Source organism: Protobothrops mucrosquamatus, unplaced genomic scaffold, assembly GCF_001527695.2.
Source record: "Protobothrops mucrosquamatus isolate PMUCROS unplaced genomic scaffold, P.Mucros_1.0 scaffold757, whole genome shotgun sequence".
NCBI lineage: Eukaryota > Metazoa > Chordata > Lepidosauria > Squamata > Viperidae > Protobothrops > Protobothrops mucrosquamatus.
The window spans coordinates 383,291-400,184 of record NW_015387027.1 but is presented as its reverse complement, the minus strand read 5'-3'; the positions used below and the strand labels follow the sequence as shown (position 1 = coordinate 400,184).

General features: G+C 37.1%; 1 protein-coding gene across 1 annotated transcript in view; it reads right to left on the bottom strand.

Annotated features, from left to right (window-relative positions):
• PAPPA2 (pappalysin 2) overlaps positions 1-16,894 on the bottom strand; it is a 162,657-nt gene that overhangs the window by 75,111 nt on the left and 70,652 nt on the right. Inside the window, exons 6-9 of the mRNA XM_015818519.1 lie at positions 13,695-13,816; positions 10,171-10,660; positions 2,641-2,769; positions 2,038-2,129 (exon numbers count right to left, since the gene is read on the bottom strand). Coding sequence (XP_015674005.1) covers positions 2,038-2,129; positions 2,641-2,769; positions 10,171-10,660; positions 13,695-13,816 — 833 coding nt within the window. The remainder of the gene's footprint in view (positions 1-2,037; positions 2,130-2,640; positions 2,770-10,170; positions 10,661-13,694; positions 13,817-16,894) is intronic.

The window sequence follows — 16,894 nt, the reverse complement described above, 5'->3', positions numbered from 1 at the left end:
CTGGAAAATAGCTTGACTCCCTCTTCTTTGTGGCAGCCCCTGAGATATTGGAATACTGCTATCATGTCCGCCCTCGTCCTTCTCTTCGTTAAACTAGACATACCCAATTCCAGCAGCCTTTCCTTATATGCTTTGGCCTCCAGTCCCCTGATCATCTTTGTTGCTCTTCTCTGTACTCTTTCTAGAGTCTCAACATCTTTTTTACATCGTGGTGAACAAAACTGGATGCAGTATTCCAAGTGTGGCCTTACTAAGGCATTGTAAAGTGGTATTAATACTTCACATGATCTTGATTCTATCTCTCTGTTAATGCAGCCCAGCACTGTGTTGGCCTTTTTGGCAGCTGCAGCACACTGCTGGCTCATATTTAAGTGATTGTCCACTAGGACTCCGAGGTCCCTCTCACAGTTATTACTATTGAGCAAGGTACCCCCTAGACCAGGGCTTTTCAACCTTTTCACCCATTGTACCACTTTTAGGATATGGCAACATCCGAGTACCACCAGTCGCCTAGCAAGGTATCAAAAACTTGATGACCAAAAAAAAAAAGGGAAAAAGTGATAAAGTACAGGTAGTCTTCGGCTTACAACAGTTCGCTTAGTGACTGTTCGAAGTTACAATGGCACTGAAAAAAGTGCCCCCCAAGGCACAGCCGAGCAAGGCACCTGCCTGCCCACCAGGTGGCGCTCTTCCTCCTGTCTGAGGTTTTCATTGTGAGCATTTCTGTTGAGGATTGGCAGCGGGAGTGGGGTGGGGGAGTGTTTGGTTTTTATTCCTGTCTGCTGGGTAGTTGCAGCAGGTTTTGGTCACTTTCATAAATATGAATCAGTTGCCAAGCATCTGAATGTAAATCACAAGACCCTGGAGATGCTGCAACATTCCAGCTGATCGGCGCTTCTTCTGGGCTCAGCAGAAGTGCCAGGATCAGTGCTGCTTTCTAGCTGATTGGTGCTTCTTCAGGGCTCAGCAGAAGCGCCAGAATCAGCGCTGAGCTCCAGCTGGAGCCTGGCGCTGATCCTGGCGCTTCCGCTGAGCCCTGACAGCCCTGCAGCTCCAGCCGTCTCTCGCTCAGGTTTGTGCGGTGCTGCCACTGGTTCAGCTCATTCCCCTCCCCCGCTGCCACTTTTCTAGGATGGTCGCGTACCACCTGCCAGGTGCCAATGTACCACAGATGGTACCCGTACCACTGGTTGAAAAGCCCTGCCCTAGACTATACCTGTACATTTGGTTTTTCTTGCCTAAATGTAGAACCTTACTTTTTTCACCATTGAATTTCATTTTGTTAGATAGCGCCCAGGGTTCAAGTCTGTCCAGATCCTCCTGTATCCTAAGCCTGTCTTCTGGAGTGTTGGCTATTCCTGCCAGCTTGGTGTCGTCTGTAAATTTGATGAGTTCCCCATCTATCCCCTCGTCCAAATCGTTGATGAAGATGTTGAAGAGCACTGGGCCCCGAACAGAGCCCTGGGGCACCCCACTACACACTTCCCTCCATGTAGATGTGGTTCCATTGAGGACCACATGCTGAGTACGGCCGGTCAGCCAGCTACGGATCCATCTGGTGGTGATGCTGTCTAACCCACATTTTTCTATCTTATTAAGTAGTAGGTTATGATCTACTTTATCAATGCTGAAGTCCAAGTAAATTATGTCCACAGCATTCCTCTGATCCACTAATTTTGTCACTTGGTTAAAGAATGCAATAAGATTTGTCTGGCATGATCTGTTTTTGACAAACCCATGTTGGCTTTTAGTAATGACTTTGTTTGCATCTAGGTGTTCGCTGATTCATTGTTTGATTATCTTTTCCAGGATCTTCCCAGGTATTGAGGTCAGGCTGATAGGTCTGTAATTTCCTGGGTCCTTTTTTTTTCCTTTTTTGAAGATGGCTCAATTGATGTGAAATTTAAATTCAGATTTAAATTTCTGAACTCTAACAAATCTCAGATACAAAATTCAAAAATGTATATGTAAGTAAGACAAGGCTACAGCAAAATTATAATGAAATGAATAGCAGTGGGATGACGTTTCTAGACTCACCAATACAGTGGTATCCTCTTTCTTTTTTACAGTTTCTGGAGCAACCATCCCCCTCTAATAGGTTTCCATCATCGCATTCCTCTACAAGACTCCTAGGAAAATAATATTAACATTATTAACATTTATGCAATACTTAGAGCATTTGGAACTCATATGCATTATCTTTTTCACCTCCTTACCATAGCTTCTCAGGGGAAGGACACAGCTGGCTAAACTACAGTATAAACTCCCATTTTTAAAAATCAATCCATTTTTACTTCCACAGAGGCAGAGCTAATATGAAACTATCCTGCTTTTTGTTGCAAACTTGAAGAAATAATTCTTCTTTGATAAAAACAAAGGGCTGAGCTAGCATTTTGTTGTAAGTCCCACTTAAATCAAGAAGATAAATGGATATTCCAATATATATATATATATATATATATATATATATATATTTTCAGGCAGGCATTTAAACACCCATCTAATTTGGGCCAGAAATTCTTTAAACAAGATTCTAAAGGTCTTCCAGGGGCATTGTGGAGAGGACTGGGGAGTATGCCTGGAAAACAAACAGTTGAAGTTATGGTACTGTAGCAGTCATCTTCAAAAATTGGAACTTACCTGCTTACTTGCCCATCCCCACAATAGGAAGAGCCATGGATGTGGAATAGAGGTGGGGAAGCTTCACTTATAGCAGCTCCTGCTATAGCCTGCACTTGGTACTGGTATTGTTGGCCTATTGTGACTTCCCTGGAGAAGTAAGTAAGCAGAATTATACCTTATGACAGAACAAGCCATAGAGGACATCTCTAGATTGCACAAAAATGCAGATTAGGAAAAAGCAGCTATGGTCCATAGACTCAAAACACCCCATTTCCTCTTGTGACATATTTCCACATTCCAAGGATACTCCATATATCTATAAAATCCATCAGCCAGAAAACCTGTGGCTACTCAAAATTGAACTTTTCAGGCAAGTAACACAGAGAAACTTAATAAATTGGTATTTAAAGAAAAAAATAGTTTTGAATTTTAGAAGATATTTGTCTTCCTGGAAAAGTCTTTTAAGAATTTCTAGTCAGGGAGACAGAGCATGGCTTGCTCCCTACTGAAAAAGGGGAGAAGACTTGTTTTTACAACGTGAGCCCAGAATTCCTGTAACAAAGTACCCTATCCAAATTAAAAGATCCAATATATGCACCAAACTAGACGATTCCAGTTAAGTAATTACAGTTTGTAACAAATCCTAGTTGCATCCCAGTCTCGCTGGAAGGAACCTTTCAAATCCTAACATTCACTTGGAATGTTCAAATGAAATCTTGCCTTTTTAGGGCCATTCCACTATCAGTCCTTCTAATTGGGAATCAAAACTTGCTAGCTAGGATACTATCTTAGATGTTAAGTGATGAAAGACATACTGGAGACCCTACATTTGCAATAAAACCTGGTCCAACTACATTGCTTTGCCCAATCACATCTTCATTCAGGAAAGTATATCTTTTGCAGTACAAAATAGAGGTATGTTCCTCGTTGAAGCAGTCAGAATGCTTCTAACTGAATTTGTGAAGTTTTGTTCTCTTTTTGCCTTTAGAGACATCTCTTGGCCACCGTCTTGTCATGGCATATAAACACATGGTGTTTCTAGGTAGCACATCAAGAAAACCAACCAGAATTTATAGAAGTCAGTGATATGGGATGATTCTTTGTACAATTCCACTTGTGCAGTTTAGGCTTTCAAAAGGATTAGCAACTGCAGTGAATGTCATAGGTAACTGAGTGTTAACCAGAGAATAATGTCTACCATATCAAGTAATAATGAACAAGTGAAAAACCTGCTGACATAACTTACAAAAGATGTGATACTTTATAAAATGGAATAGAAAATCACTGCTGGGATTTCACATGATACTTTAAAATAATCCATTAAAACAATTACAGATCCCTGTACCCAGGCAAGATTAATTGTTTTCTGGATTGAACAAGAAATAATTAAAGGGAAAGCTATTGCTTTGGAATTTATCTTTGGCAAGGAATAATCTCTCTTCAATTTGCAATGGCAATTTCCAGAGAGATATGTGGCTGTGTCAGGTGGAGGGAGCTTTCTGTAAATTAACCAGGGATCCTTATGGATCCAGATAATGTGATATGGAACTAATCATATAATACATAACAAAATACACCATTCTGTTGGATTTAAGTAATACAAAATTATGTGACAAAGTATATGTGCACACTTCATGAGGCAAGATTCATTTGGTTATAGTGGAGGAGCAATGCTTTTAATGTATCTTTAAAATATCAAAATTACTGCATTTGAAGAACAGAGACTTCAAATTGAGTTTCTTGAAAAACAAATTATGTTAAAAAAATATAAAATATCTCTATGAACTTGTAAAGCTGAACAAGAAAAATTAAAATAATTTTCAAAAATATATTGTATTGAACTATGTAAAATAAATTTAATGTGCCAGTATTAAACTTATTCTTATTCAAGAGTATATGATCATGGGAAGCTGTTATTAAAGTATAATTCTTTCACTCATTATTTCCTTTTCATTTCCTTTTACCATGTGTGAAACCCAAAGCAATGCTTTAATGCTTTCAAGAACTTAATAATTTGTTCTTTCTTGTGTATAAAAAGAAGAGCTGTAGCCTTTTTTTGTAATATATTTTATTGGTTTTTTTAAAAAACATAAATCACTTAATAATTGGTGAACAGTGTGTTGGCTGGGTTACATTTGTAAAACAATCATTAACAATTAATTTCTATAATCCATAATCCACATAATGGTTTTAGTTGATTTCCTCTTTTCCCAAAATATCCTCTTTTGCAAGCATTGAGTTAATACAATTCTTATTGTTTTGATAGATAACAATTAAATATATATTTTTTCCCAATATTCTTGAAAATAATAGTCACATCAATATAATATTTCTTTTCTATCCAATCATTCTGGTTGCCTTATCATAGATCCTGTTACAGTTCCTATTTTAATTTGTTTCTCCCACCAAATTCTAGGTATTCTCACTGTTTTTTTTTCTCAAAAATGAATTACAATTAAAACTTTAACTCTATTTTTCCATATGAACCATCTCACACTTTTACATTTCTTAAGGAATAGATAGAACAATGAAAAAAAGAAAGAAGAGCAAGAGTAAAGAAACATAAAAAATAACATACTACTTAAAATATAGCTAATATATATTTATTTCATAAATTTCTTATTCTTTTTAACCATAATTAAAAATATGTTTAATCTTTAAACATTCCATTTAATACATCTAGTAATCTAGTCCTTTAACTCTTATTCAAAACATTTTATCCATTATAATTTTCTTAAATTCAATCACATTTAAGTATCTAAAACATTTCCTTTATCTAAGTCATTTCAACTTTTTTATATTACTCATATCAAGAAAGAGAACAAAAAAGGGGAAAAAACATACTATATTATTTAGGGAATTCATCCCTCTTAGAATAACATATATATTCCAAAACTTTTCTATTTCAAACAAATGTTTGAACATTTGTTCAAACATTTCAAACAAATGTTTCTTTTTTAAGTATTCTCTCTGGTAAGTCCCATCATCTATTTTCTTGGTTTCCACTTTAGTCTTTTTCCTTTGCCCAGTATCTTTCTTAATCAATGTATTTTGCTGAATCAAAAAGTTTTCCCATATGTTTGTAAATGTTGCTATAGATACAAAAATTAAATCAGGAGAAGTGTCTTTGTATGGGGCTTCTGCCTTTCCACCTTTGTTGAAAATCTTTTTCTTTTTCTTTCTCTCTGCTTCTCTTATCATTTCCTTTCTCTCCGATGTTCCTGACATCTCTACAGTCCATTTTATCCAATCTGTTTTCTTGTCCTCAGATTTATTTTGTAGTCTTAAGGGATAAGTTGTTTCTTCCAATTCTTGTGAATTTTTTCCCACTAGGATTAAATCATGTTTCCTTGTTTTGTTAAGTCTCTATTCTCAATTCTATATCCATTTATCTGTTTTATCTGTTCCTTCTCTATTGTTGTTTTCTGGGAATTTTTTTGTTGTAGATTGATTTATATTTTCAAAGTTATTTTGGATTTCTTTGTGGTTTAAAGTCATTGTTGTTTGAATTAGTTGCAGTATACTATATATCTCCTCCTGTGAAATATTTATGTTTTCTTGATATGTTCTTTCTACATGTCTCTGATCCATAATGGCCAAGAATTTGAGTTTTTCTGTTCTTTTCTTTTCTCTGCAAATAGCTTTAGAGTCCCAATTAAATAGATATTTGTAATACAAATAGTTCAAAAAAGATGTTTTTCCCTGAAATTTATAATTCTTTCTTTGTCTACAGCCCAGATTATTGTCTTTTTTGTCACAGCTGTTCTTTGTTGTTAAAGCTTTGAAGGTCACAAACACAGATTAGCTTTTCCCAGGTTTTGCCAAGTCTTATAATAAAGTCATAGCTGTCATAGTCTTCATCCACCACTAGGTTTCAGGAACTATTTGTTTTTCACTTCCATATATTTTGATCCTCTATAAACAGATTAATTTGCCGCTTCCGTTAGTATAAGGGTGGGGCGGAAATCCCCCTACTTCCCTTTCGGAGGTATTTTGCTTCTTGGGGATCTTTTCCAATAAATTAAATGTAGAATAGAAAAGAGAAGATCAAATTCCTCACCCAGTTTCAAGCACTCTGTTCATAGTTGTGCTGGTTAGTGCTTTTGGACTTCGGTTGCTAGTAGCTTCGGCTGGTTGATGCAATACAGCCAGCCTTTCTCCTGTCGGGTTAGAAGGCTTTCCCCAAGTTGAAGGGAATGGCCGCTGCTGTTTCAGAATCATTGGAGCACCTTTCTTTCTTCATCGCCTCTCCGGGGCGACTTAGACCCATTTAGGGTCCCCAGGCAGGGTGAAATTAGCCATGGGGGTGCGGAGAATCCGCAAGCCCATGACCAGTCACTACCATGCAAAACCGGAAGTCTGTAGCCTTTTCTTTAATTGGTGGGAATATGGCTACAGGCGGAGACCAGTTTCTCCAGGAAAGAAGACTTAATTGCAACATTAAATGTTCACTTAGATTCAATAAATTTTATCCATTTCAATTTGATGAATTGATTCTAGGAGGTCTGAATTGCAAAGATAAAAGCTTTTAGGGGCAATATCCTTGCCTTTCTTAGAGACAAAAAAAATTGACCAGCTGCATGAAATCTAAACCGGACTTAGCCAGAAAGATAAGCCATGAACTGTTTCCTGGTATCAGAGATCATGAATTCGCCTCATCTCAATCTTTGGAAAGAATAATTCCAGAAACCACATTAGCCACAGGAACATGTAGGTCACAAATTTGGTTTTGTTAGCTCTCTTCTGGCGGAGGCACCTTCCAAATTACTTGAATTTGATCTGTTCTATGATCTGGCAACCGGGATCATTTCCAAGCTTTTTTAAAAATCATTTATATGGGAGGATCCCTGAATAATTTTTCTTTTTATGAATTTTAATGTAAACTAATTTGATCCATACATTTCAAATAAATAAACAATCAAAACAATTATCTTTTGCACTTTCAAAATGTTCTATCAGTTTTGAGATTAAACCATACCACGTTTATTTTAATAAGTATTTTAATGCAGAATTTTTGTTCACATTATCAATACTGCGATAGCAAGAGATTTGACTATGTCAGTAACGAAGCAGGTTGCTGTCTCTTGTTCTACCATTATTCCTATCCCATGGTCAACCCGCCACCTTATCTGCTGCTGTTTATTTGTATCCCACTTCTTGTTATCTTTGCTCCAGTGGCAGAGCAACAAGGTCTAGGACAACTCACTGTGGCCGACTCGCCTGGCCAACTCACCCCAGCCAACTCGTCATGGGACAATTCAATGCGAGACAACTCAAGAAAGGGACAACTGAATTGTGGTGGGCCTTGTCTTGCTTAAGGTTTGAACCTTCTCAAGTTAGAAGTCCTAGAGGCTGAAGTGAACTGCAATTCTACTTGCCCCTCTCTTGAATTATCCCACATTGAATTGCCCTGCAATGAGTTGTCCTATGGAAAGTTGGCCATGGTGAGTTGTACCGAGGTGAGTTGGACACAGCAAGTTGTCCCATTCCATGGCAGCACTCCCAATCTGCGCTACAACATGGTTTCCAACAGCTACTAAGAATCTTCAGAATCTAAAAATTATTTAGGATGGAAATGCTATTTTCTTTTCCCATTTGTTGCCTAAAGTACCACAAGATTAATTGAATTATAAGATTCCAGGTCAAGAATCATCCTTTAATTTTCAAAGTTCTAAGATTCAGGGGATGGGGGAAAAGGCTGTTTTATGGTCAAGCTAAATCTAAACTGATGCATTTCATCCTTTATTAGAAACACTGATAACATGTGTTCCAAAAATTGTTTATCAGGTCTTATTTTTTACAAGGGAATGCAGTGCAAGAGCAGCTGGGAGTTGGGATAGTTCATCTCTATAAGCCCCCCATAGTGGTAGAGTTTGAGATGCTACTGGCAAACATGCAAGCTAACTACTGCTCTGCACTCATGTTCAATGGATGACAAGTAGTCAGTAGTCAAGAAAATAATGGAAATATGCAATTCAACTTTGTTTTCTGGGATAACTGCAGCCAAGCAGCCAAATGAAGAATTGAATAAAAGCACAGCTATTAGACAACTGGACACATACCAAGTTTGTGCCATTATTAAAAAAAAAGAATATACTTTTATTGTTATGATTTTAAAAATTCTACAATACTTTTCCAATAACTCAGTGATTCAGAAACATAATGAGGGATTATTTAAACAATTTATTTAAGACCTCTGTATAGAGTTCTTCATCCAATAAATTCCAGAATGGTTATCAGCAATAACCAATAATGTGCAAAAAACCCCTTAACATTCATTGTCAATATGCTAACCAAACCTACCACACAAACCAAAACAAGGGTTTATTCTGTGAATCCTTACAAAAAACAAGGAATTCATGTCAGAGAAGCCACATTCAGAAAGGCCTTGGGTTTTGTCTATTAAGCTGTCAAAACAAAGCATGGCCAGATCTGTCCAGTATATCCAGCTTGTCCACTAATATACAGTACAAGTGGTTCCTCGTATGCCACGCCAACAACTGAGGCCGAAAATTCTTACCTGAGATCTAGAATCACAGAGGCAGCCAAAGCAATTAGCATTACATCAATAAAATGTGGCCACTTAAAATCTGCAATTACTGTGTTTTCATAGAAATCTTCCAAAGTACGTATTTATTTGTTTTACATTAAATTCTGTAACTCTTACCCAGCAGGAAATTCCTGCAAGCTTTGTCTCCAAGTAACTAAAGGGAATCGCTTATTCATGAACAACATTCTTCCTTTGTAATTATCCAGTTAAAATGTAAAACTTAAGAAATGTAAAGATAACATTGTTACAGCTTTTATATCATTTCTGCTAACAATGAAGGACTGAAGAAATTAGAGACAGGAGCAGCCAACCCAACAATGTTAAAAGCAGGCTAATGGATAGGGGGCTAATTACAAAGAAGAGAGGGTCAATCTATTCTCCAAAGCACCCGAAGGCAGGACAAGATGAAAACTAATGGATGCAATGGATGGAAACTAATCAAGGAGAGATCCAACCTAGAACTAAGGAGAAATTTCTTGAGATGAGAACAAGTAATAGTGAAATGGCTTGCCTTCAGAAGTTGTGCCTGCTCCATCACTGGAGGGTTTTAAGAAGAGATTGGACAGCCATTTGTCTGAAATGGTAGCGTCTCCTGCTTGACCACAGGATTGAATTAGGAATTAGAAGACCCCCAAGGTCCCTTTCAACTCAGTTATTCTGTTCTGTTATCAAGCAGGGTAGCACAACTTCTCCAATTCAAAAACCTATATGAAAATATTTGTAACACCGAGACATTAATTTAAATGGATCTTAAAGTTCAAATGTTCAAGTACGAATCAATCATCTCATTGACTCTGCTTTCATTGGACAGAACACTGGAATTATGATATATTTTCTACATGATACAATCTGACTTACCTTTTTTCTGAAGGGGAAAGAGTTGGAGTCTTATTTTTAAAAAATGAAAAGAAAGAAAGAAACTAGAAAACAAAGGGGAGAGGGTCAGAATGCTTTTGCAGAAGCCTATAGAATCTATAGGCTTAATTTTTTTCACTCACTTGTCAATAAACGTTCTTCCTGGCTGCATCACCATTGCTGGGGATCCATCTTGGAATGGGGGGTCCCGCAGAATCCTGTACTTTATAGGTTTGCAGTTTGAACAAAGGAGACTGTGTGGTGTGGAGATCAATTGTGCAGCATCTATCTCCATCTTCTCATCAAAGGTATAAATCTTTAAGCCAGTCACCTTCTTGGTAAGATTCAGTTTCACCGTGAGGGGAATGTCACAGAATGTATCCATAGGTCCAAGGTGTACAGAATCCCCCTGCTCTGTCAGGATCTCAATATCTGACAGCGCTTTGGAATTGATGGAGAAATTTGTAGTCCATATCAGCAAAGAGTCAGAATACACAGGATATAGGAAGTAGAGTTCCAAAATGCAACCAAAAGGCTTAAGGCAAGGAGTGGTCATGCTCACATTAAACAGATTAAATTCAGGGCTCCAGGCCTGCAAACTGGTTTCACAGGGTTGAGTTACATCTGGAGGACCTAGAAAGACAAAAAGAATGGAAGAGTTTTCTGAATAAGCAAAGTGAAGTGGAATTTCAGAAGCAGGGTCATAGGGACATGAGAAAGGAGATATGGAGATTTGGAAATAAGGTTTACCATCTCTTAATGAGCCAATTTTTTAATCCACTTCAAATTTTATTTCTGATATCAACATATAAATAACTTTGACTGGAGCATGGCATTCTAATTTCTCATATAATATATTATTTCGGAAAAACTAGCACTGCTAAAAAAAGGGTAGAATAGAAATCTGAATAATAGCAATAGAAATAACACTTATACAGTATACCACTTCATAGTGCTTTACAACCCTCTCTAAGCCGTTTACAGAGTCAGCATACTGTCCCAAACAATCTGGGTCCTCATTTTACAGACCTCATAAGGATAGAAGGTGAGTCAACCTTGAACTGGTCAGAATCAAACTCCTGGCAGTTGGCAGAATTAGACTGCAGTACCGCATTCTAACCAATGTGCCACCATGGCTCTAATTTCTAAGAGCCCCCAGGGGGAAAAAAAGAAGAATAAAATATTGTTTCTGAACAGGTACTGTATTTCCCCTGCCTTTCAAAGGAAAAATATAACAATGGCGCTGCGTTAATTTATAAAAATTCTTCCCCGTATGAAAGGACATGAGTCTTTCAGACTTTAGACTTAGATTTAATCCAGGACAAATGCTGCATATTGGAAATAAATTTTTATGTCTCTGGAAGTCACACTCAACAACAACAATATAATAATAAACTAATTTTATATTACTTTTTCCTTTTGCAAAATTTCAACTTACATACAAAATGGATAATTAAACTTGTGGAATCTTTATATACTTATTTAGTGGTTGCTTTTTGCACTGCTAACAACTGACATTTTGCTACTGAGTTTCATGGGCACAATCTAGGAGTTACCTGGTATCCCTGAATTTAGGGCAAACAAGATGCCTGCCAATTGGAAATTGCCTCCTATAATTGTCTCCTATATACAGTGTCAAAGAATGTCTGAGGCAGAGAGGGGAAAAAAATATATAATCAGCAATGTTGTACAACACCACTTTCCCTGGACTGTATCTTTTCAGATAACTGACAAAAAGAGCAAACACTGAATTACAGTCAGTATCTATGTTTGTGTGTGTGTGTGTGTGTGTGTACACTTTTTTCCTTCTTCCAATTGTGTCCACTTCTGACACTGTCTGGACAATCCCTGCAGTTTTCTTGACAAGGTCTTTCAGAAGCGGTTTGCCACTGCCTCTTTCCTGGGATTAAGAGTGAGGGACTGGCCCAAATGTTTTCATGCACAAAGCGGGTCTAGAACTTACAGTATCCCAGTTTCTAGCCTGATGCCTTGACCACTCCACCAAACTGGCTCTCTCTATCTCTATCTCTACATACATACATATGTACACACACACACACACACACACCAGAAGACAGCCAGATCTTTGTTTCTTTTGTCATAATGCAAAGGAAGGGAGAGAGAAGGAGTTCAAAGACGTTACAGATCTCTAGTTTACCTTCTTCTTTTCAAGTGAAATCATTGTGTATATGCTTTTCTCCGGCTCTCTTCTAAGCATAGTAAAACAGGGCAGAATATTATGTGACCTACAGTATATTTCCCCACCAGCATCACTAAAACCTTACTGGAAACACAAGAAAATAAAACTGCAGGGAGCATCGGGACAGAAAGATTGGTGGGCACATAAGGATTCAAATATATTGTACTAGGCCATGTTGATTACTGCTGCAACCCTTCCCACAGTTCTGGCAAATGGATTTAAAGAACAGGTCACAAGAGCATCTTAATTTTTGATCTTGTCCAAGTAATTTCCATTCTGCAATATGGGTACAATAATGTGCGCTTGCTTTTGGCAGCTTGCAAACACTGATGAAATAATGGCTGCATTCACATAAAGGATTTTGTTTGCTTTTGATCATAGCCCTATCATGTAGAGTTAACCTTATGTGCAAGGAATCCATTCAATAAACCATGATTTCAAATCTTTAGTTTTGCATTTCAAGAGAATACAGGTAGTCCTTGACTTACAACTGTTCATTTAGTGACTATTCAAAGTTACAACAGCACTGAAAACAGTGACTTATGGCCATTTTTCACACTTTCAGTTACTATCTTTGTAACATTGCCATGGTCACATAATCAAAATCAAAATTATGACAGTTGCAGTGTCCCAGGGTCCTGTGATCACCATTTGTAATCTTCCCAGCTGACTTCCAACAAGCAAAGTCAATGGGGGAAGCCAGATTCACTTAAAGATGGAATGATTTACTTAACAACTGCAGTGATTTGCTTAACAACCATGGCAAAAAAGATTGTAAAATGAGGTGCAATTCACTTAACTTCACTTAGCAATTGAAATTTTGGGCTCAGTTGTGGTCATAAGTCAAAGACTGCCTGTACAGTCAATATACTAGCATGAATAACTTATTTATTATTATCCCGGAAAGGTGGTATGGGATTCTCTTCTTTTTTTTAATTTTTTTATAATCTTACCTTTTCTCTCCATCTTTAGGCTCCTGAAGTAACTATATATTCACATATGATAGGCGTACTCTCAATAATTTCCAAATAATTTTTCTCTTTCCCCTTTTTTCCAGCACATACATTTCAACTCACCTTTACAACAAGTTTAAGCAATCTATAGACTAGGGCCAGAAAGAAAAATTTTACTCAGTACATTAAGTCAGTAGAAAGCTTGCACGGTTTCTTTTAAAGCTATACCACATATTTAATTTACATGATATTATACTGATCGGTATTGTTATTTCATTTTGTTTTTGAAGAGAAAGAGAAAAAGAGAACTTCTCTAGATCTCCTCCTCTGAATTCACTTCTCAAAGCCACCAAACAGCTGGAGACACTCAAAAAACTTTGCACAGCTCCACTGAAGCTCTTCAAGTTTATTTATTGGCCTGCATTCTGGCAGAATACACAGCAACAGCTGATGGGTTACCCAGTCATATCTGATAATCCCTTTGTCATAAACAAAAAAGATCTGAGACCTTTACCTACTGCCTCCTTTGGAGTCCAATAGCCAGACGAGTCACAGATTAGAGGAGAAGAGGCTTCATGTACATACTGGCTGAAAGTTCCATCTTCAGCACAATTTCCGCAGAGATTCCCTGACTCTCTAACAACAGAGAAAGAAAGGGAGAGAAGGAAGAGAAATGAATGTGTTAATTCCTTTTTCATTCAGACTTTTTCTTTTTCAGAATTCTACCCAACTTCTTTTAAATTATTATTAAATTTCTATGCCACCATCTCAATGTATAACTTCCTACTTATACTTCCATGATTTATCTAATACAAGATATAGACAAAGTCTGAGCATCCTACGTACAGTATGTGCCAATATTGTGTCTTATTTCTTAGTTGGTGGGATGCAGACAACTTTAAGGTCTTACATCTTACAGTCTTACATCAGAAACTTTAATTTTTCATAAATTAGTATGGGGTACAACTGGCTTTGATGGCACTTCAGTCATATTAAGCAAATGTGCCAAGCTGACTTATCATCATTCACAGGGAATACTGAATGTGGCACAGCATGACTAAGACTGGCAAGATAATCTACCCCTTCTATGTCTTACTAAAAGCATTATTTGCAAGATTCAAATGACAAAAGCTATAATTAATTGCAGAGACATGAATTGGCTCATCTGGTATCTTGGTATCTTGAAGATTGCAGCTTAACATATAAGAGGAATAAATGCCAAAGAGTATGAACTATGTCCTGGGTTTCAATCCTTGTATGCTATCCAGAATTATTTGTGTGAGATGAGCAAACAAACAAACAAAGAATGGGGGTGGGCGAAATGAAAGAAAGAATATATTGTGGATCTGTCAACTTAAGAGAAAAGGGATGCAATGTAAATATAAATCTGAGTGAATTTGAACTAATCATGTAAAGTGGAACTAAACAATGCCTGCAGAGTAATGAATATCTAAGTTAATTATGAATGAAAGAGATGAAATATATATCAGAAAATATAAACAGGTATTATTGGGATTGTTATCAGGGTGCATCTAAAAGTAGAAACCATTTGTTTGTTCACAGATGCATGCTAAGAACAAGCAAAATTCTGGAAAAAAAACTGTGCAACCTTCTGAATGAGTAAGATTCAGAGAAAAAATCATTCTAATTTATAGCATTATAGATGAGAATAAGATGAGAAAGTACAGAAGTACACAAAAAAGTGATTAGACCATTTGGAGACTCAGAAATGAAGGAGAACTGTGGTTATTTCATAAAAGCTTCCATACAGAAATGGTGCATACAAAGACTTCACGAGACTAGTTTATTAAATATGCCAAGACAGATGTTTGGAAGAGATATAATTGAAAAAATAAAGCAATAATAAACAATACTTGAGAGGTGTAGTGTGATTTTATGCTGCGCAGGAAGTATGCAGTGTGGTCTCTCTAGTCTTCAACAGTCAGTATGAAATGTACAAGTCTGAAAATAAAAGTTTATTGTAATTCTAGGGATTTAATGGAATTATACAATAAAATGAACTGGCAAGACTTATGGAACATTTTGTATGAATGTGAAAGTGAAAACTGTTGAATGTGATAAAAGAGATACATGAAAAAAGCATGAGTGCAAATAAACGGAATGCTTACTGAATAGTTCACTAATAAGCAGGGATTAAAATAAGGAAATGTGGTCTTTTAAGTGGTACGTGGAACCGGTGGAAGCAATGTTGATTTACAAAGAGAACATATGGAAAGGTATTAATAGCAACGGTATTGGTTTAAACTAGTATTCACTATTTTTCTTTTTCTTGTCCTTACTTTGTGCCTTTAAATTACTTGGCTCTTACTCTTCTTCCGTGCTCTGCATATTTTTTCCTTACCCTTAAAGAGATAGCAAGTGTGACACCGCAGGAAGATTGTAATCCCAAACCAATTCCCCCCCCCTTTATTTTTTTTCACAGAAGGGATCCTGTTTCTCTTGTTCTGCTGCCACCTGCTGCATGTATCTCAGTTCAATAAGAAAGGAAATCAAGGCAACCAGAGATCTTCCTCTTTTACATGCAAACAAACACATGCACTCCCAAGCTTTCAAAATGCTGAAGAAATACTCCCTGGTTTAGTAAAGCCACTCCTTGAGCTGAAGAATATGCCAGGGGAGTTCAGAAATGTTGGCTTTCTGTCCACATGTAGTTTGTGATTTACATTTTCCTTGGATGTAATCCAAATAACATTACCATTTTCCAAGAAAAAAAAGCTAACAAGAGAACTTTGATGGCTGCTAGAAACAAAAGCTAGGCAGCCAATCAAGAATTTGATGGCTAGAAAAGCTACTATTTATCCACCCTCCTCATTAATTAAAAAAGTGCTGTTATTTAAATATATAACTATCATTGTATTGAAATAACATATTATACCAAAACTGAGAAGATGGAGCAATAGATGGTTTATTTCACAATATATTAAAGAATAAATAGACTTACTGTCCCAGGGGGTAGGACCAGAACTACTAGGTTAAATATATGAGGATACTCAATCAGGCTACACATCAGGAGGAATTTCATGTCTGTATAAGCTGTCATCCAGTAGAATAGGCTGCCATATGAAGTGGCAAATTTTCCTTCACTAGACATCTTCAAACATGTCCTAGCTTGTTATTTGACACAGATGTACTTCCTCAGAATTCTGGGAGTTGAAGTCCATGAGTCATAAAAGGGCTGAATCTGAAGACCCCTGGATTAAATGATGTCTATAGGATCACCACCATCCCTACAATCTTGTGGCTCTATGATTCTATGAAAAGCTGCTTCACTCACATTAACAGCAAGGATACACCTTGTTTGCATGGAGCTTTCAACTATACACACACACACACACACACATATATGTATTATAAAACAAAGCGACCACCAAGAGAAATCTATAAAACATATAGAGTTTAATCTACCAAGCTTTCATCAAGTGCACTTGACATCATCAGGGTTAAAAAGGCAAATGCTGGGAAGGTTTATATACAGTCGTTCAATGCCTGCTTCTGGCTCCTGGAACGCGTAACCGGCCCCAGCTGATCCTGCCGCACTTCAAGCGTGCTGCCTGCTTTGATGTCCGGCTCCTTTTTCTGAGTTCGCGTCCTTTTGAGTGCTGTTACATTCATTATCAGGGTGTTAGGCAGATTCGATGGTAAGGCATCCTTGCTTCCCCTGCATACGGCTCCCCCGCTGCTATATGTGTGTCT